Source organism: Dreissena polymorpha, chromosome 12, assembly GCF_020536995.1.
Source record: "Dreissena polymorpha isolate Duluth1 chromosome 12, UMN_Dpol_1.0, whole genome shotgun sequence".
NCBI lineage: Eukaryota > Metazoa > Mollusca > Bivalvia > Myida > Dreissenidae > Dreissena > Dreissena polymorpha.
In genome coordinates this window covers 42349679-42376628 of record NC_068366.1, presented here as the reverse complement: position 1 = coordinate 42376628, position 26950 = coordinate 42349679, and the positions used below count along the sequence as shown (strand labels likewise).

At 36.0% G+C, this 26950-nt stretch overlaps 2 protein-coding genes and 1 long non-coding RNA gene across 3 annotated transcripts in view; all 3 read right to left on the bottom strand.

Moving 5' to 3' along the window:
* Positions 1-4672, bottom strand: part of LOC127853099 (transmembrane protein 117-like) — a 30076-nt gene extending 25404 nt beyond the window's left edge. Inside the window, exons 1-2 of the mRNA XM_052387303.1 lie at positions 4278-4672; positions 2325-3036 (exon numbers count right to left, since the gene is read on the bottom strand). Of these exons, the coding sequence (XP_052243263.1) occupies positions 2325-2958 (634 nt within the window). The 5' untranslated portion in view covers positions 2959-3036; positions 4278-4672. The remainder of the gene's footprint in view (positions 1-2324; positions 3037-4277) is intronic.
* Positions 4673-8266: 3594 nt separating this feature from the next.
* LOC127853072 (uncharacterized) lies at positions 8267-9215 on the bottom strand. The gene is made up of 2 exons (XR_008036425.1): positions 9074-9215; positions 8267-8917 (listed from the first exon to the last, which is right to left on the bottom strand). It is a non-coding gene; the product is annotated as an uncharacterized LOC127853072 (long non-coding RNA).
* An 898-nt stretch (positions 9216-10113) lies between these two features.
* Positions 10114-26950, bottom strand: part of LOC127853070 (CD151 antigen-like) — a 28710-nt gene continuing 11873 nt past the window's right edge. Inside the window, exons 2-7 of the mRNA XM_052387197.1 lie at positions 26809-26946; positions 26410-26601; positions 24359-24433; positions 22744-22842; positions 16224-16376; positions 10114-14790 (exon numbers count right to left, since the gene is read on the bottom strand). Of these exons, the coding sequence (XP_052243157.1) occupies positions 14641-14790; positions 16224-16376; positions 22744-22842; positions 24359-24433; positions 26410-26601; positions 26809-26928 (789 nt within the window). The 5' untranslated portion in view covers positions 26929-26946 and the 3' untranslated portion in view covers positions 10114-14640. The remainder of the gene's footprint in view (positions 14791-16223; positions 16377-22743; positions 22843-24358; positions 24434-26409; positions 26602-26808; positions 26947-26950) is intronic.

Here is a 26950-nt window from a genome sequence, read left to right as displayed (position 1 = left end):
GAGGGGGGTTAAAATGTGGTGTGTGGTAATTTATTAGATGTTAAAAAAAAAAAAAAATGGGGGGGGGGTGGGGGGTGAGAGGGGGGTATAATGTGGGGTGTGGTAATTTATAATATGTTAAAAAAAAATGGGGGGTGGGGGGGTAGGGGGGTGGGGGGTGAGAGGGGGTAATAATGTGGGGTGTGGTAATTTATTAGATGTTTAAAAAAAATTGAAGGGTGGGGGTGGGGGGTGAGAGGGGGGTATAATGTGGGGTGTGGTAATTTATAAGTTGTTTAAAAAAAAATTGGGGGGAGTGGGGGGGGGGGGTAGGGGAGTTGCGGGGTGAGAGGGGGTAATAATGTGGGGTGGGGTTATTTATTAGATGTTTAAAAATAATATAAAAATTTGGGGGGTGGGGGGGTGGGGGGGTGGGGGGTGTAGGGGGGAGTGAGAGGGGGGTATAATGTGGGTGTGGTAATTTATTAGATGTTTAAAAAAAAATTGGGGGGGGGTGGGGGGTGTAGGGGTCGGGGGGGGTAAGGGGGGGGTGAGAGGGGGTTGGGGGTATAATGTGGGGTGTGGTAATTTATAAAATGTGAAAAAAAAATGGGGGGGTCGGGGGTGAGAGGGGGGTAATAATGTGGGGTGTGGTAATTTATAAGATGTTTCAAAAAAATTGGCGGGGGGAGTGGGGAGGTAGGGGGGTTGGGGGGTGAGAGGGGGTAATAATGTGGGGGTGGGGTTATTTATTAAATGTTTTAAAAAATAATATAAAAAATTTGGGGGTGGGGGTGGGGGGGTAGGGGGGAGTGAGAGGGGGGGTATAATGTGGGGTGTGGTAATTTATAAGATGTTAAAAAAAAATTGGGGGGGGGTTGGGTGATGGGGGGTGTAGGGGTGGGGGGGTAGGGGGGGGTGAGAGGGGGTATAATGTGGGTAGTGGTAATTTATAAAATGTTTAAAAAAATTGGGGGGGGGGTCGGGGGTGGGGGTGAGAGGGGGGTAATAATGTGGGGTGGGGTAATTTATTAGATGTTTAAAAAAAATTGGGAGGGGGTGGGGGGTGGGGGGTAGGGGGGAGTGAGAGGGAGGTATAATGTGGGGTGTGTGGTAATTTATTAGATGTTTAAAAATAATATTAAAAAAATTTGGGGGGGTGGGGTGGGGGGATGGGGGTGGGGGGGAGGGGGGGTAGGGGGTGAGAGGGGGGTATAATGTGGGGTGTGGTAATTTATAAGTTGTTTTAAAAAAAATGGGGGGAGGGTGGGGGTAGGGGGGGTGGGGTGAGAGGGGGGGTAATAATGTGGGTGGGCTAATTTTTAGATGTTTTAAAAAAAAATGGAGGGGGAGGTGGGGGGTAGGGGGGGGGGGGGGGATGAGGGGGTAATAATTTGGGGTGGTGTAATTTATTAGATGTTTAAAAAAAATTGGAGGGGGGAGTGGGGGTTGGGGGGTTAGGGGGGTAGTGGGGAAAGAGGTGGGTATAATGTGGGTGTGGAAATTTATTAGATGCGTAAAAAAAATTGGGGGATGGGGGAGGTAGGGGTAAGGGGGAGTAAGGGGGGCATATGTGGAGTGGGGTATTTATGATATGTTTAAAAAAAAATTGGGGGGGGGTGATATCCTCTATTCATTAAACATGAAATTTTAACTTATTGCATTTGTTTCCCATGTATATAAGAAAGATATAATAGTTTATTACCTGCCCTGTCCTGCTTATATTTATATTAATCAACAAAATTAAACATTAACACAATATTTTATATACATAATATTTAAAAAAAATCATATTTTGATAATATTTTTACTGATCCACTTTATTTCACTCAAAGATTGATGTTTCATTGGACTGATAATTATAGATTTAGGATAACAGACCAGTTGCTTCAGTTATATTGTTAGAGTTCGCCCTGTTGGCCGGGTATGCATTCTTGAGTTATCATCCAAAAATCATTTTACTATTTCGGGTCACCGTGACCTTGACCTTTGACCTAGTGACCTCAAAATCAGTAGGGGTCATCTGCGAGTCATGATCAATGTACCTGTGAAGTTTCATGATCCTAGGCCCAAGCGTTCTTGAGTTATCATCTGACAACCACCTGGTGGACGGACCGACAGACTGACCGACAGACCGACATGAGCAAAGCAATATACCCCATCTTCTTCGAAGGGGGGCATAAAAAGACACACAAACAGACGGAAAAAAAGACAACAGAAAATCTAAAATATACCCAGAAATTTTGTTTAATGTTCCAAACAAGTAAGACGTGATGCCAAGAACTTATACACCAATGTCCACGACATGTCGATACACAATAAAAAATCCATGTAATAATACTTACTGAAAAGGAAGCCATGTACAAACAGCTTTCCCAGAAAGAGCCCCACAATGAGTCCGACCAACCAGAATGCTACCTTCAGCAGGCTCCAGGCATTGGGAGGGTACCTCGTGCAGATGAAGGCAACGTCATTTCCAATCATGGGTATAAGGCATTCTTTGCGACTGTGTGCCACTGGATCTTCAGCATAAATGAGGAAGTTACAGAATACTACAAGATAGGCAATTACAAGTCTGCTGTACGGATGCTGAAAATAGTAGCGAAAGTCCTTCTTTGCCATGAAAAGCGAATAAGTACTGGCTACATCCACATCATCTTTGCCTGCATCTACAACATCTACAGCAACATTTGTAGCCTTCCCTATCTCATAAGATTCATCAGGTTTAATCAAAAGTTCATCCTTACATAAAGCTTCATCAGCATTATCTCTGTTATTATTTATTCCACTTTTAAGATCATCAGTGATGCCAGCATCTGCTAATTCTAGCTCAGCATTGATATCATCTTCAATATTCTTAGCACCCATTTTTTGGCCAGTAGCTTGCTGCATGTCCTGAGATCTTTCTTTAGAATTCTTTAGGTCTGTTAGAGGGTCAAGCTGTTCAAGCTGATTTTCTTTTCCACTTGCGTTACCCATAATTGCCACCTCATACCTCTTAAAATCCTCATAAACTGCAAGCCCCTGCACTTAAATAATATGTCGTCCTTGTATCAACTGAAATGGCCAAAACATAAATTTATAATTCATTTAAATAATCATAATAAATACAAAACACAATGCTGTTGATTCATTGAATTTTGTCTATTTCAGAAAATCAGAGATATTTGTTGGGTCTTATTTTTGAGAATTTTGATACAAGACTTTGGACTGAAAGTGCCTTAGCCATTAACTTCGATTTTGTGATGAACAGCTAGACTAACAAATGTCCAGGACAATGAGTGACCAACAAATACAATTGGTTTCACAGTTTACAGTTCATGTTATTGTAATAATTTATTTTTATTTTCAAATGTTGCTCGCAAACAGCTTTAAATTATATCCAGAAGTTCTCATTTCCAGTGCTCTAAAAAAACTGATATTCGTGTAAAAAAAAGGTTTCAAAATATGCTGTAATAGTCTTAGTCTTGTAAAACCATTATGGTATGATATTGCACATTATATTATTGTTTTACCATTATTCTAAAATTCATAAAACACTTCATCCAACCAAAAATCCATGCACTTTCCCCAATTAATAGATACATGTAGATCCAGTCAATCTTGTGGATGGATCTTGGAATTAAGCGACCTTTGTCTTTTGCGACCACTTTGAATTCTCCCCGTGCGTTTTCACTCTATTTTGACATTGCATTAAGCAATCTTCCTGATTCCTGTCAAGAAGCCATATGAAACAACACTTTCTTGCCAATTAATACAGTTGGCTTCCTTTGTCTAACTCAATATGCTAAACCAATTGCATAATAGCACTTGCCTAGCTCCGCCTTTCGAATGAATTTCAGAGAATGAGGGTGGAGTTAACGGATATTTGCACTACGGTTATGCGCTGATATTGACCACGCGGGTCATGACTCTTGCATGTTAAAACTTATTATTAGCAATTGTAATAACGTGGCATTAGCTTTGAATACATTTGTCTCTGTATTCTGCAAAAGGTCGAGTAGTTCCGATATACAAACTTCCTGTACATTTCCAAAAAATAAACGTTTATGTTTAAAATAAAGTTTTAAAATTGCAAGGTAATAATATGTTTAACTTCACTAATATCTGAAACAATACAAGAATAAGCTTAATTAAGACAATTTTTGCAAAGGGCCACTTGTTCTCCTAACAGACCTCTAGATGAAATAGTGTTTAATGTTACAATTCCATAAGCACTAATACTAATAGTAAGATACATGTATTAATGACAATACGAAATCATGCCAAATGGCGATGAATGTATCAGCTTACAGTACCTATTGGTTTTGTATATCCATCCAAAGTGCTCCCCTGTTAAGATTCACATCTTTCAGTTCTCTGTCATTAGATGTTGTTGAAATACCTTGGTCACGACTCGCTGATTTTGTGTCTGACATAGCCACTACGTTCACAGTTATACATCCCATGTATAGACGGATAGTCCACTAGAAAATGTCACTATTCTCGATGAAGCAATAGTTCGTGTATTACGTTCCTTGATAATATGGAAGTGCCGTGATTTGACAGCAAGGGAGTACTCGATTAACTTAGACAATGTCTCTTATCAACCGAGTGTCGAACGCGTTATCGAAAATCGATTAGCATACGATCGCACGTGAGCGCGTGAGTTTGCAATTCGAAGTTAATAAGACACGGAGTGTGTTCCAGCCCCGGGGGGGGGGGGGGGGTAACTTCCAAAATGTTAGGGTAGGGCACAGGTGGTTAGCGTGTGGCTATGCTATTAATTAGTGAAAACATCATTTTGAATGATAAATAATCATATTATAACGAAAAATTAACTTTTCTGAAAAAAAAAATTCACTATCAAATATATATATCATAGCCACACGCTAACCACCTGTGGGGTAGGGGTGTCCCGCTGAGATTTCCGAAATGTGAGCCATTTTTATACCGGAACTCTGATAAAGTAGGCCCATATGTTGATACAAGATTTTTTTCAAAAGCATTGAGAAAGTGGACCCATTTTAATACAAGAAGTTTGATAAACTGGACCCATTTAAATACAAGAATTTGATAAAGTGGACACATTTCATACTAAAATTTTAATCTCTTTCATATCAATACAGTATACTTATTTGAATTTGCTATTATATCTTTCCCGCTACTGAAATTTACTTTTTGATATCCATTTATATACGAGAATGACATTTATCATACCCATTTTGATACTGATACTTTCAAAGCTATATGCATTTATATACAAGCAAATTTCTGATTTCAATACCCATATCTATACTTAGATGCTCAAAACCATACCCATATCTATAATTTTTGTCGAAAAACACACCCCATAAAATTGGCACACCGCTATATACCCGTATATAAGAAGTTACCCCCCCCCCCCCCCGGTCCCAGCACTCAGGGACTACTTAATAGAATTTAAAACTGTTTTACGAACGAAAGTTTGGAATGAATTGTGTTGATTAAAGCTGCCATTAACAGCTAGCTATATGTACCTTAATAGATCTATATTTGTATTTTATTGTGGTTCTGTGATGTGTGGTGAACCTGAAGTAGAAAACCTCACATGTCCAGTATGTTGACCACTACCGAAGCCACGAGCATCATGGAGCTTGAATTGAACTTGGGTTGCCGAGGTTAGACGCGGAGGTAGCAACTACTGCGCCAACGTGGCAGCCTCCACACTAGAGCTGATAACGCAGTTTAATATCGCTCAGTTAATTACAGTCACGACCGTTTATTCCAGGAGCCACTTCTCTTTTTGAGATGCATCAGGGATGAGATGCGCCAGCTACCTTAAAAAAACAACATTTTTATAGGGCCCTGGATGCATTAATGAATGAGCCAATGCAACTGCCGAGGTGGCGCTCAGGCCCTGATGTTTTACAATTGTGTTGATATTTTTTTTGGTTTTATATGTTGTTTTTTAAAAGTTTTTTTTTAATCAGCATGTGTCACATTAGTTAAAAACTCGGGCAATGTAGTGCGATTCAGCGAAAAATAATTAATCCAAAAATGTACGAAAATATGCATTCATAACCTATCGAGAAGCGTCAGAACTTTATAAATTGTGGCATGGTGGATTTTTTAAAGCATTTCGATGAGTTTTTCCTGTGTTACTATTCTCAACATTATCGAAATAGTTCATCTACAACATTTTGTATAAAGTATGATAATACACGAAATAAATATAAGATAATACTTCTGCTTGAAACGATGATTGGTTACACTTAATCGAAATACTTAATTCACTAAAAGGCCAAGGTCAACGAATCTTAATTAGGTTCATATAGGTTGCTTTTCCCACTATCAAATAAAAAATAATGATAGTCTGGTATTTTTCCGTATTTTTTTTAATTATACATGTTTAATGTTCTTATCTTACACAGACGAACGTTTAAATCCATCGAGGCATTATTAGAAAGCTACTATAATTAAAAACGTAAGCGACTGAAATGCGCTGAAGTAGCCAACTTACAAATATAAATATAAGTCATGAAAACATAATAGAAACCAGTACATACAATATGTAACTTAAACATAGATATACATGTGCATTGGCGCCACGTCCTATTCTTAGCGCCATGTCCTTGGCATTGGCCCCATCTCTTTTTGAAAAAAATGCAAACGCATTTATTAGTTCGGCTAGAAGCCGATGTTTTGTGCATGCACAAAAAAAACTTGTACATGTTCAAAGCAATCGTTTAACGTAATTAGCGATTTAATTGGCTGGGTATTGTGCTCGTCACACAGACAAAGGGCACTACCGGTATATTGCTCGATTTTTTTAAATAATGCTAAATATGTTTGAAAAAAACATATAAAACCTAATCTCCTGTTTAAAATGATCCGTGAAATTTCAAAACATCAGGGCCTGAGCGCCACATCGGAAGAAACCTTTGCTCGTTCATGAATTGATCTCAAAAAAAGAGATGGGCCCGTGATTAACGGCCGTGAAATAATTGATTTGGAGTCAAGTTAATGTTTTCTACATGGTGACTATATTTGAAGTTTTTCAATGTCGTGTCTGGGGGCGAATATATGGCGTTATTTTTTATTAGAAACAACCCACAACACGGTGCCTATACCACGTGACTTTTTAAGATCTGTGTGGGGAGTAAAATATCAACAAAAGCGCGACGAAGGTAAGATTTTTAAGGATAACTTTTTTAATATGTCACCATTTTTAATGGGATAAAGTGGAGAGCCCGAGCGCAACGAACGAGCGCAATCCTTCTAGTGTGATTAAGATAATTTATAATAAATACAAATACACTTCAAATCTGCTTACAAAAGGTATCTTGTGCAAATGTCTGCGTATAGAAGTTTACAATAAAGATCTACGTTTTCAAACGACCATTTTTCGGAACCGCCGAAATACTGTTAGAATATTTTTCTTGATTTTGTTTTCATAAATATATGAAAGAAACCTGAAAAAAGAATGCAAAATGATACAGTGTAAGCTCCGCCCATAAAGTTTATTGCTTTATTTCACGAGAGGTGATGTTTCTGTGTCATAATAAAATAATGTCCCCACACTGATCCTACCTTTTTCTAACCGTTCAAACGCGCGGTTGCACTTAACTGAAAAAATATTCATTTGTTTTACAAAATCATGATACCTATAGAAAACTCTCATGAATGAGCGGGCTCTCCACTTTATCCCATTGAAAATGATGACATATTAAAAAAGTTATCCTAAGAAATGTTACCTTTGTCGTGCTTTTGTTGACATTTAACTCCCCACACAGATCTTAAAAAGTCACGTGGTATAGGCACCGTGCACAAGTTATTCGTAAAAATCAAGTTTGAAAGGAAGCGTTTGATTTTATGGAGCGGCGGTTCCGAAAAATGGTCGTTTGAAAACGTAGATCTTTATTGTAAACTTCTATACGCAGACATTTGCACAAGATACCTTTTGTAAGCAGATTTGAAGTGTATTTGTATTTATTATAAATTATCTTAATCACACTAGAAGGATTGCGCTCGTTCGTTGCAATGACAAGGATGCTCATACATATTGACTTCGACCTTGCCCTTGAATGCGAATAAGATTCCCGAGTAGACAAAGACTTGTAGATCTCGATAACAAATCGTTTTAAAAATTAAAACGGTTTATTCAAATTTGTATGCAGAACTATACCAATTTTGTATTTTTTATATAATGAAAAAACAAGAGCGCCGCATGACGGAGCAATATACGCCCGATTCGTGTGCCATTGGAGATGATACACTGATGATTGATGTATTTGTTTTGGAAATAAGCAAAAAAAACAACAACAACTTATATAACTGATATATTCATATATATGCATTGATATCAACTTGAACTAGAGCTTTGTCACTGAATGTGACTTATACCCCCATACCACTTTGACGCAGGATAAAAAGTTGTTTAAAAGTTTCGGATGAATACAATTTGAATTAGAGTCCGGACAAAGTGGCGCCGTTGAAAATGCACTAATTGACCCTATGACCTAGTTCTTGACCCGACATGACCCATATTCGAACTTGACCTAGATATCAACTAGATGCAACTACTGACCAAGTTTGGTAAAGATCGGATGAATACAATTTGAATAAGAGTCCGGACAAAGTGGCGCTGTTGAAAATGGACTAATTGACCCTATGACCTAGTTTTTTACCTGGCATGACCCATATTCGAACTTGGCCTAGATATCAACTAGATGCAACTACTGACCAAGTTTGGTGAAGATAAGATTTATACAATTTGAATTAGAGTCCGGACAAAGTAAAATGCACTAATTGACCCTTTGACCTAGTTTTTGACCCAGCATGACCCATATTCGGACTTGACCTAGATATCAACTAGATGCAACTACTGACCAAGTTTGGTGAAGATCGGATGAATACAATTTGAATTAGAGTCCGGACAAAGTGGCGCCGTTGAAAATGCACTAATTGACCCTATGACCTAGTTTTTGACCCGGCATGACCCATATTCGAACTTGGCCTATATATCAACTAGATGCAACTGCTGACCAAGTTTGGTGAAGATCGGATGAATACAATTTGAAATAGAGTCCGGACAAAGTGGCCCCTTTGAAAATGCACTTATTGACCCTATGACCTAGTTTTTGACCCGGCATGACCCATATTCGAACTTGGCCTAGATATCAACTAGATGCAACTGCTGACCAAGTTTGGTGAAGATCGGATGAATACAATTTGAATTAGAGTCCGGACAAAGTGATGCCTTCCGCCCGCCGCCCGCCGCCCGCCCGCCCGCCCGCCCGCCAAGGGGTTTCACATAATACGTCCCGTATTTTATACGGGCGTATAAAAATCGCATTTCTTGATAAGTTATAATCCGATCTGTAAATGCTTCACGTTTTAGTGCACCTTAAACATGCGCTGGGCACGTGCTCCCATAAAATGTAAATGAACGCTGCTAACGAACTGTTTTGTCATAAATACAGGGTTTGCTTTGTTAAAGATGTAATATCTTCATTAAAATTAAATGTAGATCTACTTCTAAAATTAATCAATGGAATATGTAGTTTAACTGAGTAAAAATATTTTACTTTGTACAGAATTATTTGTTAATTTAACTAGTTTTGTGTTAATATTGCTCGTTTTTATATTAATAAGTGCAGCTTTACCATACCTAAATGATATGCAGTATTATTAAAAGCAGAGAGATGGTTGTGCCCTCATATTTGGGCATAAGGTAGACATTCAATACATGTATATATGATTGGTGTTTCGCAATTGCTCCATGTTTCACTAGAAACAGGTACATGTTTCTATAGAAACCATTTGTTTTGCCACAGTAAATATTACTCTGTGTTTCTCCATTTCTCAGTTTTTAGAGAAACAATTTGCTACACTGCAGTTTGCTTTTAATTTTGAAAACAGCTATCAAATGATTTTAAAACAAAATTATTTATTATCAAATTTAAAAGAAAAGTAGACCTGAGCACTGAAATAAGAATATTACTGTAAAGATGATCAAATATTTATTGTTCATTTACCTCAGTTACATTCTCAATTTAGATGGCATTTCCCCTTACAAATTTAATTGCAATTAATTAAGATCAATCCACAGAACGAGTTAAAGAGTTGAACGTTTACAATATTAAATTGGCAATAAGAAATACAAATAACACATTATAAGCAAATGATACACATTTTATTAAACAACTATCTGCAATAAAACAAGGACATACACTTTGTAAAGTGCTATTTACTATTCTTTTATATGCCACATAAAAGCCAGAATTTATTTGTTAACCCAACTGACCTTGAAAATACATTACCTCTGAAAATGTAAGCCAGAGACATTAAAGCTTATTTGAGATTCTTGAAAATGAAATATTGCCATTAACAGTTCAAATATGGATTAGTTGTTCATGGATATGATAGGCAAAAGTCTTATTTTGAAAGCTATGTGTTTAGATTGTTGATTTATTTGTTTGTCTGTTAAGTTACTTGATAAGGGGAAATATCTTGTCAAATTGTATTTTACCACTAAATGTTTATCTACTCTAAGCATGTGGGTTTTCCAAAACATTAAACATGCTAATAAGTGCCTTTCTCTTTACAGAAAACTCAAATTTTTACAATCTATTGGTAATACACAAAACTATAATTCGCCAGTTTAAATAACACAAAAGGAATGTACAAGCATCATTATTAAACAAAAATTAACATTTAAATGATTAAATTGTCATTGACAAAAAACTGATGAACATTTAAACATTTATAAACTTTTGTGTACTGCATTCGGTTTTAACTTTAAAGAAAAATAGAATTCTGAAACAAACTGTTGAAAATCTGTATAGTTGTGTTTTATTTTTACATCTACTTTTCAAATTAATATCAATATGCAATAAAATGTTATGTGTTTATTTTATATATAAATACTTGAATAATTATATGCATAAATAATATAAGAAAAAAGAATATAATATCATATTAATACAAAATACAAAAAATAATATTATTATAATACACAAAATTACACAGTACTATGATAATGCAAGGCCACATGCTATCAACAATTTTAACGCTTAATGGATAAATGATAATTTGGCACTGAAACAATACAAGCATACATAAGTAACTTTTCGTATGACCAGTTAAGAAGCTGTTATTTTTGCCACTAAATCAAAACGTTCTACCAGTACTTCATTTGTACACTGCATGCCTTAAGAAAACCAAACTTAATGCACATCTGGAGCCGTCTGTTCATACACTTAATGAACATCTGAAGCAGTCTGTTCACACACTTAATGAACATCTGAAGCAGTCTGTTCACACACTTAATGAACATCTGAAGCAGTCTGTTCACACACTTAATGAACATCTGAAGCAGTCTGTTCACACACTTAATGAACATCTGAAGCAGTCTGTTCACACACTTAATGAACATCTGAAGCAGTCTGTTCACACACTCAATGAACATATGAAGCAGTCTGTTCACACACTTAATGCACATCTGGAGCAGACTGTTCACACACTTAATGCACACATGGAGCAGTGTCACACACTTAATGCACATCTGGAGCAGACTGTTCACAAACTCAATGAACATATGAAGCAGTCTGTTCACACACTTAATGCACATCTGAAGCAGTCTGTTCACACACTTAATGCACACATGGAGCAGTGTCACACACTTAATGCACATCTGGAGCAGACTGTTCACACACTTGATGCACACATGGAGCAGACTGTTCAGGATTACACTAAACACATTTGGTATATTAAAGTTTAAAGTTCATTTTTCAAATGCAGTTCACATGCTGATATATTGTTGAAAATACTAAAAGACATCAATACATCAAAACTAACACAAAATATAACAGATCTGAAGATTTGAAAAACTAAAAAAAATTGTTTGGTATTCAAGGCATCAAAGAACGTGATGTAATTGATTATTGATGATCCACATTTCAGCATGATGATCCATATAAATTGAAATTATGTTTGATCATTTAACAGTTTTTGTTAATAACTTAAGAACTCTACTGTACATGATTAGAAGATGAAAACATATTATAAGATTTACTGCAATATCTGTACTTAAAATGGTATATCTACAATATTATTGTCTTATATGACCCAGACGACAATGACGACAAAATTACAAGCATGAAAAAATGAAGGTCAAGCTAGCAGTGATAAGCTACATATGAAAGTGTACTTCATGCAAACTTAAACTAGTAACAACAGACGTTTGCCTAGTTCACTCCAACGCTTCAAAAAACTACACCTGTTTTCTAATGCATATGATTCACTTACTCTATACATGTACACCAAAGGGTATTATTTCATGAAACACAAAATGGACGAAAATCAACTGTGGTATTTAAAGTTAAATTCTATCAAACAGCATGGGATCAGCTATAATCTGGGCTCCCAATCAACATTTAAAATTAGGGGGACTGGCTGACTGCAGTTGAATAGAAACCCTAAGGAACACAGTTTGATCTAGCATCATATATCCGGTTATAGTTCAATTTGGGTGCTTTGTATTCTTGAAAGCGCTGTGTTTAAACTGACCAAATATTTTAATTACCTATACAAAAATGCAATGCATGCATTTCTTCATAAGAAGATTGCCTTTAAAATGCACAACAGTCCATGTATTTTAGCAAGACAGAAACAGATAGTGTAAGATACTTACATTTTTCACAAATTTAGCTTGATTTAGGTTAACAGCTTTTTGATCATTGGAGAGGAAGCATATCTGTAATACCAACTTTTAAATCCTATTTTGTATGCTAAAAATAAACATAATTAACAAATAATACAGCATAAAAAAAAAAAATAGCTTTTAACTTCTTCCTTTGATCAAACTGTTTTCATGCATTTACACAAAGAAAGATACAAATGATCAACACCTTTACCTTAACAAGGATCATCAGTTAATTTGGAAGTTGGGAACCACTAAAACAGCATTGATAGCACTGATGTTCTTAACTACAATGTTTTTTGTGTTTTTTTATAAGTCAGCTTTGGTTTTGTAATATAAAAAGCTAAATGGAAAGAAGTGGGCCTGAAAGGCCCAAAGTCGCTTACCTGAGATACAAACAAACTTACCTGCTCAGTGCAGCCCCAAGATATCATTAGAACAAATGTTCTTACAAAGTTTAATACAGAGTGAACTAAAAAAAAACTTTTAAGAGTGGTAACAAGGTTTTACTATAACTATATTAGGACAAATTCCCTGATCCCTGGTCGCCATGTTTTTCAACAGAACGTAACTATTCTCCAACTGATCAAAGAAATAATTAAAACAAATGTACTGACCAAGTGTTATGGAAGATATGACTTTTAGAGTGTTAACAAGTTTTTACTAAAGGCATATAAGGTAAAATTCCCCGCCCCCTCGCAATAATTTTCAATTAGCCGGACCCATTCCCCACTTGTCCAAGATATCCTGGGGACAAATCTTCTGACCAAGTTTCATTGCAGACAATAAAAGTGGCCTCTAGAGTGATTTAAAGGGTTAAAAATAGTATTATATTGCCATATATGGAAAAAATCCTCGGCCCCCTGGGGGCCATGTTTTTTGTAACCGACAAACATCATTTACGAACTCGTCCAACATGTCTTTGGGACAAATCTTGTGACCACGTTTCATGAAGATGGGACAATAAATGTGGCCTCTAGAGTCAAAACAATGTTTTACAATAGCCATACATAGCCATATAAGGAAAATGGCCCACCATCTGGTGGCTATGTTTTTCAACAGACCAGAACCATTTTGGAACTCATCCAAGATTTCATTGGGACAAATCTTCTGACCAAGTTTCATTAAGATCAGACCATAAATTTGGCTTCTAAGGTGTTGAGAACAATTTTACAATCGGACAATAAATGTGGCCTCTAGAATGTTCACAAGGTTTTACTATAGCCATATACAGCCATATTAGGAAAAATGCCCCGCCCCCTGGCAGCCATGTTTTTCAAGCAACCGTTACCATTTTCGAACTCATCCAAGATATCAATGAGACGAATCTTTTTTTCTAACCAAATTTTATTAAGATTGGACAATAAATGTGGCCTCTAGAGTGTTAACAAGGCAAATATTTAAGCCGCATGACAGACAAAAGGCAATCACAAAAGCTCACCATGAGCACATTGTTCTCAGGTGAGCTAAACAAGTCATATCAATTTAATGATGAATTAAACTACAAACCATAAAAACTCTTCACAGGAAGTCTACCTAGGTTTCAACAGTAGTCATTGAGAAAACAGAAAGTAATTTAAACACCAAAAAATACATCAACCATACTTTTAAATTACTGTTTGTTTATAAATGGCTTTTTGGATTTGATTCATTTAAGTCACTTTGATTGTACAAATGATAATATTATAAGACCTTATTATGATTTTTTCTGGAGTATAATAAAAATGTGCAGTGTCTTTATGCAAGAAAATGGTTATTTTGTTAAGCTTTACGTCCCAAGAAAATCCAAAATAGCAGTTTAATAAGTTTAAATCAACATATCAAAAAAGACATAATCAGTAAAAGCAAATACACTTAATAAAAAGCAACTATTATATACCTGTACATTAAAATTTTACTGCACAACATGCTTTAGATTATATTCAATAGGAAGCAATCTAGTTTAAGAAATCAGATCTGGGCCTGAATTGCACGCGTAGCTTGACCTTCCCCTCCTGTCAGTAGCGAAACTCTGCCTCCTTGACCTTACGAATGAGGCAGCAGGCAAAGATGATGCCGAAGATCTCGATGAAACAGAAGCCAAGAGCTATGCCGCCGATAAGCAGCAGAGATTCCTTGGTGACTTGCTCCAACCGGTATGTACAGCCCTGGGGACGGAAAAATGTTTACAATTTTTAACTCATAAAAGTTCATAACTCACTCAAGACTTACTTTGAAATTTGCCACCTTAGCCACAGGCTACAAATAAGCTAGTTTAAGAGAAGAAACTAATCAACCAGGATAAGCCCTATCCCTATTAACAATAACATTATAAGAACCCATTCACATTTGTAGGAATTGAATGTTTTCCAATGCATTTGTCACATACAAATGATACTTCCTATAATTAAAGAACAAATTATATCCTAAACAGAAATAACAAGCATGACAAAGACACATACATCTACAAAAACTCAGAGCTCAGTATGGCTCTAATTTTTCTTTAGCCTTTTTTGTCAGCTTATGAGGTTATTTTAATTATTTTTTCAATGGTGCATTTCATCATCCATAAAGTTTTATATAAATAGCTTATAAATTTAATTATCATACATATTATATTTTTAACCCTTTCCCACTCAGAAGCAAAGTGAAAATTGCTATGTGCAAACAGCATAAAACCTGAACAAACTTCTAAAACCAGAACAGTCTGCGAGTAACTTGAAGTCTGTTCAGGTTTTATGCTGTTTGCTGCTCATAAGTATATAGGTAATGAAGCCTTCAAAACTTGAATATTGTAAGAGAGGTCTTAAATTAAATATAACTTTCTAGGGAACTACAAATGCTTATAAATACATATATAAGTGGTTAAGGGTTAATGTCACATCAAAATATGTTGAGTGTTACATAAATGCCATAATAGCTTTAATGATAAATTAAGTCAAAGTTGCCAATTTACCTTAACAAATTTCGTGAGAACAAAAAGGCGCATAATAAAGCTAAGTACCAGGGACAGTAACTAAAAACCAAACAATTTGTAAACTTATTCTTTAGATTGATATATGCAAGAAGTAAAACATAAGATTTACCTTCTCCATTGTCATCATTCATCATGTGAAATATTTGGTTATTGACATAATCACCAGGTGTAGCATGTATGATTTGAAATGCTTCTTAGTCTATTATTTATTCTTAAGTCTGAATATGGCAAGGTGAATACTGGCCCAGTCAAGATCAGAGAACATTTTATGTAACGTCACAAAATGACCCCAAACAGATGCGTAAAGTTTCAATTGAATACCTGTGGTAGAAACAGTGACCTTATCTTATCAATTAGGTATGCACTTTGGTGAGCAGTATAGGTATGCACTTTGGTGAGCAGTATAGATCGGACAATTCAGTGAATAGAAGAGCTTAAGACTTGAGTCCTGAAACAATCAAAGAATGGATATCTAATGGACAAATAACCATTTATTTTGCTAGGCCACTTTTAGCACATAATACTTATGCATCATTTACATGCTGAACAAGTTTACGACAAAAAAATGAACTCATCTGAGCTGAAATAACAACCTAACCTAACATGGGCCATAATCTAGAGCACCTGATAATATATGTTGGATGGATGGTCTCTGAGAGCGCACATCTCTCCGGGGGTGATGCAGCAGCTGTCGGGAGTCTTTCTTTGATCGTTACCATCCTGCAGCCATTTTGAATGTTGCCAGTCTTGGAATGATGCCGAGCCACAACACCTGAACTACAATGCGAATAGATCGAACACAGTATATTAACACTGTTGCATGCTGGGAAATTTGTCGTCTGCTAAAATGTCGTCTGCTGAATTTCTAAAATTAGCATTTTCTTCGTTTTTTTCAAAGAATACTATCAGAATAGCAAACAGTTTGGATCCAGATGAGACGCCACGTTCTGTGGCGTCTCATCTGGATCCAAACTGTTTGCAAAGGCCTTCAAAATTCGGTTCCCGCACTGAAAGAATTAACACTGTTGCAAACTGACAGGTAAAACCATTTTAGACACTACCCCTCCCCAGATACCCCCCTCTTGTAAGCCAATTATCATCTTATTAATAATTGTAGTTCCCATCCCAAGTAATTATGGATGTATTTACTGGTAAATAAGGATGTACATACATGTACTGATAATTATGGATGTATCTACTGTAGGGATGCAAGAGGTTACAAAAAAAAAATAACCAGTTAACCGTTTGCCGTAACCAGTTATGAACCGGGTAACCGAAAAACCTTTAGTATAGTCACACCGCTCGTACATGTACTCTATAAAAAAGAATGTAATCGCACGCGTTGATAACATATCAATTTCTAAATATCAATTTATTATAACATGCATTTAAATAATTTATTTATTATTGTGTATTTATTTTTCCTCCGTTAAAGCATATAAGTTATAAGTATTAAGAAATGTTCATGTTTACATGTCATTAATATATTTTTGGTTGGGCCAAATATATTACGTTCAGATCTTATCACTCACAATATTGTGCTTTGTTCATTGTGTTTTAATTTCTTATTATAAAATTAACTTAGTATAAAAATGTTTTAAAATACTTTTTAAGCTAATGCAATACTATATCACAGTTGAAAACAAGAGCACCGCATAACGGGTGCCACGCTCGGCTGCGAAAGCTTGTCAGAAATTTTTGTTTTTTGTTTTTTTAGAGGTCACAGTGACCTTGACCGTTGACCTAGGAACCCAAAATGGGTGGCGCGTGTAGAACTCATCAAGGTGCATCTACATATAAAGTTTCAAAGTTGTAGGTGGAAGCACTTTGATTTAAGAGGCAATGTTAAGGTTTTTGTTAAAGTTTTATATTGGAGGTCACAGTGACCTTGACCTTTGACCTAGTGACCGAAAAATGGGTGTGGCATGTAGAACTCATCAAGGTGCAACTACATATATAGTTTCAAAGTTGTAGGTGGAAGCACTTTGATTTTAGAGCCTATGTTAAAGTTTTATATTAGAGGTCACAGTGACCTTGACCTTTGACCTAGTGACCCAAAAATAGGTGTGGCATGTAGAACTCATCAAGGTGCATCTACATATGAAGTTTCAAAGTTGTGGGTGGAAGCACTTTGATTTTAGAGCCAATGTTACGGTTTTAGCACGACCCCTATGGCGGACGAGCTGGTTATGACAATACCTCGGGTTTTCTCCGAAAACAGCCTCGCTAAAAATCAGCAAACAAATGTGTATATGCAGAACATGCACAAAACAACAGTGTTCATTTGGTAAAGAAAATGATTTCGCCCAGTAGCTTGTGACTGATTCGGTTGCGTGAATTGGTAACAAGTTTTTGAGAACTTTCACCCTGATGATTTTTATTTTCTTAAAATAACTTTTTATTGATATTAATAAATTGAATGAGTTTTAAAAATGGCTTTTTCAGATAAAACTTACCAGAAACGTTAGTAGCTGCATCAGTGATGAAGTAAATTACTGATTACAATATTAATTTCTGATAAAACAAATGCGACGTCAACTCGACAAGTTTTTAACTATGAATGCATTTTATTTTTTTATTGTTACTCATAAACATTTTATTTTTTAGAGCAATCAGTGTTGGATATTTGTTAACAAAATATCGATATAATTTGTCCAATGTTTTAACTGATTTTATCGGAGTTAGCTAAACGTGTCAATAAAGTCTTTGCTAATTGCCCACACACCCTGTAGTTCCCTAGTTAAATTTTTGCGAGTAAAAAACAAACAATAGCGCCAATTATCAAAACATTCTCCCTGTTGTAACCACAAAGGTACTGATTTATTGCTTTATTACTTTGTTTGTTGACACATTATTTATTACCGTCAATGGTGCGGCATGTTGTTCTAACTAGTTGCCAGCGCAAGTGGGCAGTAAGTGGCACGCAAAAAGTAAAATCGTACGAATCATTCAATGAAAATTCACATTCATGTTTTTTATTCAGGTTAACCTTTTCCCGAAAATGTTACCGGTTAATTGGTCGTTCCGGTATGTTAACCGGTTAACCTCTTGCATCATTAATTTACTGGTAACTAAGGATGTACATACATGTACTGATAATTATGGATGTATTAACTGGTAACTAAGAATGTTCATACATGTACTGATAATTATGGATGTATTTACTAGTAACTAAGAATGTACATACATGAACCGATAATTATGGATGTATTTACTAGTAACTAAGAATGTACATACATGGACTGATCATTATGGATGTATTTACTGGTAACTAAGAATGTACATACATGGACCGATAATTATGGATGTATTTACTGGTAACTAAGAATGTACATACATGGACCGATAATTATGGATGTATTTACTGGTAACTAAGAATGTACATAAATGGACTGATAATTATGGATGTATTTACTGGTAACTAAGAATGTACATACATGGACCGATAATTATGGATGTATTTACTGGTAACTAAGAATGTATATACATGATGTACTGATAATTATGGATGTATTTACAATAAATTTCAATATGAAATTGACTAGTGATTTACTAATTAATACTTAAGCAAGAGATGTGTTTGTCAGAAACACAATGCCTCCTTCTGCTCGCTTTGAAGCCATATATTTGACCTTTGATCTTGAAGGATGACCTTGACCTTTAACCACTCAAAATGTGCAGCTTCATGAGATACACATGCATGCCAAATATCAAGATGCTATCATCAAATTTGCAAAAGTTATGACCAAGGTTAAATTTTTTGGACGGACGGATTGACTGACTGACAGCAGACGGACTGACGGACAGTTAAACAGGAGGGCCTGAAAGGCCCAAAGTCGCTCACCTAAGATAACAAGATATTATTGGGACAAATCTTCTGACCAAGTTTCATGAAGATCGGAAAATAAATGTGGCCTCTAGAGTGTTAACAAGTTTTACTATAGCCATATAAGGAAAAATGCCCCGCCCCCTGGCAGCCATGTTTTTCAACCAACCGGCATCATTTTTGAACTCATCCAAGATATGATCGGGATGAATCTTCTGACCAAGTTTCATGAAGATCGGACAGTAAATGTGGAGACTAGAGTGTTAACAAGATATTACTATAGCCATATAAGAAAAAATGCCCCGCCCCTTGGAAGCCATGTTTTTTAAGCAAACATAATTATTTTCGAACTCATCCAAGATATGATTGAGACCAATCTTCTGACCAAATTTCATGAAGATTGGACAATAAATGTAGCCTCTAGAGTGTTAACACGGTTTTACTATAGCCATATAAGGAAAAATGCCCTGCCCCTGGTGGCCATGTTTTGAAAACAACCTTAACCATTTTCAAACTCATCCAAGATATCATTTGGACAATTCTTCTGACCAAGTTTCATGATGATCAGAAAATAAATGTGACCTCTAGAGTGTTAACAAGGTTTTCCTATATAGCCATATAAGGAAAAATGCCCCGCCCTCGTGGTGGCCATGTTTTTCAACCAACCGGCATCATTTTTTTACTTGTCCAAGATATTATTGGGATGAATCTTCTAACTGAGTTTCATGAAGATCGGACTATAAATGTGGTCTTTAGAGTGTTAACAAGATTTTACTATAGCCATATAAGGAAAAATGCCCCGCCCCTTGGCAGCCATGTTTTTCAAGCAAACGTAACCATTTTCGAAATCATCCAAGATATCAATTTGACAAATCTTCTGACCATATTTCATGAAGATTTGACTACAAATGTGGCCTCTAGAGTGTTAACAAGGTTTTACAAAAGCCATATATAACCTTATAAGGAAAAATGACCCGTCCCCTGGTGGCCATGTTTTTAAAGAAACCTAAACATTTTTGAACTCATCCAAGATATCATTGGGACAAATCTTCTGACCAAGTTTCATTAAGATCGGAAAATAAATGTGGCCTCTAGAGTGTTAACAAGGTTTTACTATAGCCATATAAGGAAAAATGCCCTGCCCCCTGGCAGCCATGTTTTTCAACTAAAGGGCATTATTTTTCAACTCGTTCAAGATATTATTGGGATGAATCTTCGGACCGAGTTTCAAGAAGATTGGACAACAAATGTCGCCTCTAGAGTGTTAACAAGATTTTACTATAGCCAAATATAGCCTTATAAGGAAAAATGCCACGCGCCTTGGCAGCCATGTTTATCAAGCAAAGGTTTCCATTTTCTAACTCATCCAAGATATCATTGGGACAAATCTTCTGACCAAGTTTTATAAAGATCGGAAAATAAATGTGGCCTCTAGAGTGTTAACAAGGTTTTACTATAGCCATATAAGGAAAAATGCCCCGTCCCCTGGCGGCAATGTTTTTTCAACGAACCGGCATAGTTTTCGAACTCGTCCAAGAAATTATTGGGATGAATCTTCTGACCAAGTTTCATGAAGATTGGACTATAAATGTGGCCTCTAGAGTGTTAACAAGATTTTACTATAGCCATATATAGCCATATAAGGAAAAATGCCCCGCCCCTTGGCAGCCATGTTTTTAAGTAAAGGTTACCATTTTTGAACTCATCCAAGATATCATTGGGACAAATTATCTGAGCAAGTTTCATGAAGATCGGAAAATAAATGTGGCGCCTAGAGTGTTAACAAGATATTACTATAGCCATATAAGGAAAAATGCCCCGCCCCCTGGCAGCCATGTTTTTTAACCAACTGGCATCATTTTCGAACTCGTCCAAGCTATTATTGGGATGAATCTTCTGACCAAGTTTCATTAAGATCAGACTATAAATGTGGCCTCTAGAGTGTTAACAAGATTTTACCATAGCCATATATAGCCATATAAGGAAAAATATGCCCACCCCCCCCCCCCCCCTTGGCAGCAATGTTTTTCATGCAAACTTAACCATTTTCGAACGCATCCAAGATATCATTGAGACCAATCTTCTGACCAAATTTCATGAAGATTTTTTGGACAATAAAATTAATGTGACCTCTAGAGAGTTAACAAGGCAAACGTTGACGCCACACAATGGACAACGCACGACGGACAAAAGGCAATCACAAAAGCTCACCATGAGCACGTTGTGCTCAGGTGAGCTAACAAGAGCTGTCAGAGGACAGCGCGCTCGACTATTTGAGTGCTTGACAGTTGAACGTAAGCCATCATTGAGAGAGGGGTATAATTTGGGTGTGTGGTCATTTAATAATGATATTTAAAAAAAAAAAAAAACAGAATTTGGGTGGAGTCCACTGTGGTATGTCAGGTAAGTGTTGTTTTGTCAAAGTATGAATCAATCTGATGTTAAATAAAGAAGTTATGGCAATTTAAGCACAATTTATTAATTTGACCTTGAGAGTCAAGGTCATTCAAAGGTCAAGGTCAAATTCAACTTGCAAGGTACAGTAACATCATGATAGTAAGAAAGCATTTGAAGTTTTAAAGCAATAGCCTTGATACATTAGAAGTAAAGTGGATCTAAACACAAAATTTAACAAAAAATTCAAAGTTACATAGACAAAAAGGGCCATAATTTCAACAAAATGCTTGATACAGTTGTCTGCTCTTGTTTATAGGTTGGGGTCATGTTGGTAAAGAAGTATGCAAAATATAAAAGCAATAAGTCAAGGGACATTGAAAATATTTGAGGTGGTACGCAAACTTTAACATAGAGGTATCAATAATATGCATATTCTCAGTGGAAAAAGGGCCATAATTCTTACAAAATGCTTGATACAGTTGCCTGCTCTTGTTTATAGGTTAGGGTCATGTTGGTAAAGAAGTATGCAAAATATGAAAGCAATATGTCAAGGGAAATAGGAAATATTTGGGGTGGTACGCAAACTTTAACATTTGCACGCTCACGTCGACGCCGGGGTGAGTAGGATAGCTCCACTATATATATTTCATATATAATAGTCGAGCTAAAAACTATATGCCACCCTTCAGGGGGCATAAAAAACAATGCTTCGACAGACTCCATCTAACTAAGGTGTTAAAATTGTTGATGTTTGCTATAATAATCTAATGTTTAACCATGAAGTACATACTGTTCTTTTAATATTAGCAATGTCAACAAACAGAGCCAAAAGTGTAAACAGAAACAAAATATTGTAGAAATTTAAAAGATTTAATATGACTTGTATGCATTCAATTTCTACTAAGATCAATAGATGAGTACCTCCATGTGCATGTCATCAATGGCCTTGGTGATAGCTGTGTCATACTTGTACTTCTGCATCATTGTCTCATTAAGATTCCTTGTCAGTTCTTCATGTATCTAAATACAGAAAATGCTTAGATTCATCGTGGATGTTATGGTATAGATAATAGAGCAAAAACTCCCAACAATACTTGCTTCATAAAGAACAACTACAGATACTTCAGGGTTCGACACTAAGGCACGTCCGACAGACATTGTCTAGTAAGATCGTGGTCGGGCTAGTAAAACTGATGGCTAGCTTGTCCGACTGGTCGTACATAAATAAAAAAAAAATCTATACTGATTCATATAACTATAAATAACTGCTGTGAAAACCTTTACTTTTAATGTGTAAAATTACTTTTGTATCCGTTATTTACATTAAAACAAAACTAGTATATTTAAATAAACGCGGAGCATTCATATGATTCATCGCTATCTTTAGACGCAAAGGAGAGCTTCCTGCAGAAATTGCTTGTTTCAATTAGTCAAGTTGTCATGAATATTAAGTATTTTCTGCAGTGTCCTAAAACTGTAGAGCATGACTTTACGACTTCTATCGAAAATCGGTATCGTCAATGTAAACATTTTTGCGTAGCAGACAAGATAATGTAATTTAAAGAATGACTTTGTTCAAGTTCGGATTTTTGTCTGACAAATCAGTTAATAAAAAAGAATCCGACGCTTAACTGACACGAAACGTAAATATGAAGAAACATGAAAACGTCAATTTTATCCTAGATGAAAAATCAAGTCAGTTCCCATGGCTTGAATTTGACGAAGAAAAGCAAAAAAAAGGGTTATTTTATTGTTTTACCCTATGCATAAAAAATCTGGTGTTAACTGATTATTTACTGATAAATCCTGATTAAACGGTTACATGACACAATTGTGTTCATTTGCTATGTCATTTATGGTCTAGTAGACATCAGGTTTGGGCTAGTACATTTTAAGAGGAGCTGGTCCGACGGTCTTGCTGTAAAAAAAGTTAATGTCGAACCCTGTACTTTCAAGAACACATATTAATTGAGTCATTATATACAGATATACTTTCAGACATTTGACTCTGGGTCCAGGAGACCTAAAACGTTAAGGGGTTTCAATATGAACATTTCACACAAAGCATATTTAGTGTCTTGGACAAAAACATTTTACTGAATTATCAATATTCAATTTCTGTGGTGTTATATGGTCTGTCAGGATTACCGCTGTAGATTGCCATTGGCGCCAATGGCGACAAAATACAAATTATGGCAACAAATGTCCGCAAATGGCAATTATTTTGGAAAATCTACATTTTTTCTGCTTAATATATCCGTAAAATGACACAAGGTGCTCTGTTTATCAGCTGCATTCTACATGTATTTTGCAATTTAAAGTTACATACATGGACCTTTGTAAAAAAATTATATACTCTCTTTTTGAAGGGAGACCTGAATATTTTGGAATTTAAAAATTGTCTTTACATGATGCAATGCAGGGCTGCATACATTTTTTTATCTTCAGTCAAAAAGTTTAATATTGCAAGTTGCCTACACACAAATGGCAGACTTCTTCTTATCTTGAAACCAATTGAACCATAACAAAATCTCACCACTCCGTTGTACATGTACGCAAGCACCCCAGCTACAGCCTCCAACAGGAAGATCAGCAACAGAAATGAAGCATACTGGAACACATGAATACACGTGTTAACACAGGATACAAGGCATACTGGAACACAGGAATACACGCGTTAACACAGGATACAAGGCATACTGGAACACAGGAATACACATGTTAACACAGGATACAAGGCATACTGGAACACAGGAATACACGTGTTAACACAGGATACAAGGCATACTGGAACACATGAATACACATGTTAACACAGGATACAAGGCATACTGGAACACAGGAATACACGTGTTAACACAGGATACAAGGCATACTGGAACACAGGAATACACGTGTTAACACAGGATACAAGGCATACTGGAACACAGGAATACACGTGTTAACACAGGATACAAGGCAAACTGGAATGCAGGACTACACGTGTTAACACAGGATACAAGGCATACTGGAACACAGGAATACACATGTTCACACAGGATACAAGGCATACTGGAATGCAGGAATACACATGTTAACACAGGATACAAGGCATACTGGAACACAGGAATACATGTGTTAACACAGGATACAAGGCATACTGGAATGCAGGAATACACGTGTTAACCCAGGATACAAGGCATACTGGAACACAGGAATACATGTGTTAACACAGGATACAAGGCATACTGGAATGCAGGAATACACGTGTTAACGCAGGATACAAGGCATACTGGAACACATGAATACACGTGTTATTACAGGATACAAGGCATACTGGTACACAGGAATACTTGTGTTAACATAGGATACAAGGCATACTGGAACACAGGAATACACGTGTTAACACAGGATACAAGGCATATGGAACACAGGTTTTTACCTCTTAGTTTCAATTTTAATAGTTGGTGCATAAATACACGTATACATTGAAAAAATGCTATCCTGTCGCCATTAGTTCCCATTAATTACATTTTAGATGTGACACACTTGTACATTAATTTCCATTAGGTATTTTTTATTGACATTATTGTTTAGCAATTGATAGCATTTCCAAAGTTCTTGTTAGTTTTGTTTGTTAATCAAAAAATGTGTCTGTTTGCACAACAACAAAATGTTTTACTATTCATGCTCCTTTACAGCAGCTATTAGAACATGATTTTGAGCTATAGAAGAGTAAATTGATATTTTTAAAATGTGAGTTTTTTTTGCATAATTGGTTTGTGTTAATTACATTTTAAGATTAGGAAACAACATACTAAGACAGACACTTTTCTAGTTGTGCTATCTTCAAAAATAATATTTAGATCATATCCGATTATATCGGATAAAATATTATTATTATAGATAAATGTTGCAAAATAACTTAGTACCAGGGCTTTTTCCTATCTATGCTGTGCAACCTTGACTCCCCCACCTCCCATTATGTGAGAAAAAAGTTGTGGACTTTTCAAAATAATGAAAAAAATGACTCCACACTGTTACAAATTGCGAAAAATTAGTTGAACACTTTAAAAACTAAGAATATTAGAGTCGGAAACTTTTTTTAATTGGAAAACATTTGAGATGGGAATTTATTAAATTTGTGAAATGACCATATTCTAACAGGAGATGTGTTTGTTAGAAACAAAATGCGCCCTATTGCACCGCTTTGAAGCAATATATTTGACCTTTGACCTTGAAGGATACCTTGACCTTGACTTTTCACCACTCAATATGTGCAGCTTTATGTGATACACATGCATGCCAAATATCAAGTTGTTATCTTAAATATTGCAAAAGTTATTGCAAAAAATTTAGACAATAAGTTTAAACAAGGTTTAAGTTTGGAGACAGAATGACAGACAGACAGGCGTAAAACAATATACCTCCGATCATTCGATCCGAGAGCATAAAAAGGAAAACTCATACAGTACATTATTTTATGATAATAAAGTCATGACAAAACATGTTACTTTCTAGTCAGGACAAATTCAATGAAGTTTTAAGGAACCAACCCAACTAGGAATGTGAACTAACTAGGTATTATCAAGGCCTTATAGTGCATACTGTAAAAAGAAGGCATCTGTTTTCCTGGCAGGCCCCAATGCAGCCGATGACTCCCATCACAAAGATGATGGCCCCAGTTGCCAGGATGATGTAAGTCGTCACGGGGAACATAGTCCCGCCAAGGAGGCTCACAAACGAATGACGATTTAACATCACGTACAGGCCAACTCCCAGAAAAGCAAGTCCAGACACCTGGAAAATTATGACAGAGACAAGTTTATATAATGTGTATACATGATAAGGTAGACCTATTCCTGACATTTTTACATAAGAAGTTGATACCTGAAAACCAGCCAGCTGAAGTGCAAAAATTTATCCAACAGTTTTCTTTTATTTTATTTTCTTCATTACTTCTTAATTTATACATTTTAATGACATAATTATCCAACACATACTCACAAAAAAGATTATGTTGAAAACATAGAGCAGATTTCTGAGGAATGTTTTTCCACAGTAGTCTGGGTTCTTCAACCTGTTCTTGGCCGGACTACCTGCCAGCTGACTTCCATTTCGCTGCATGGTTGGGCCTGTTGTGTCCTTT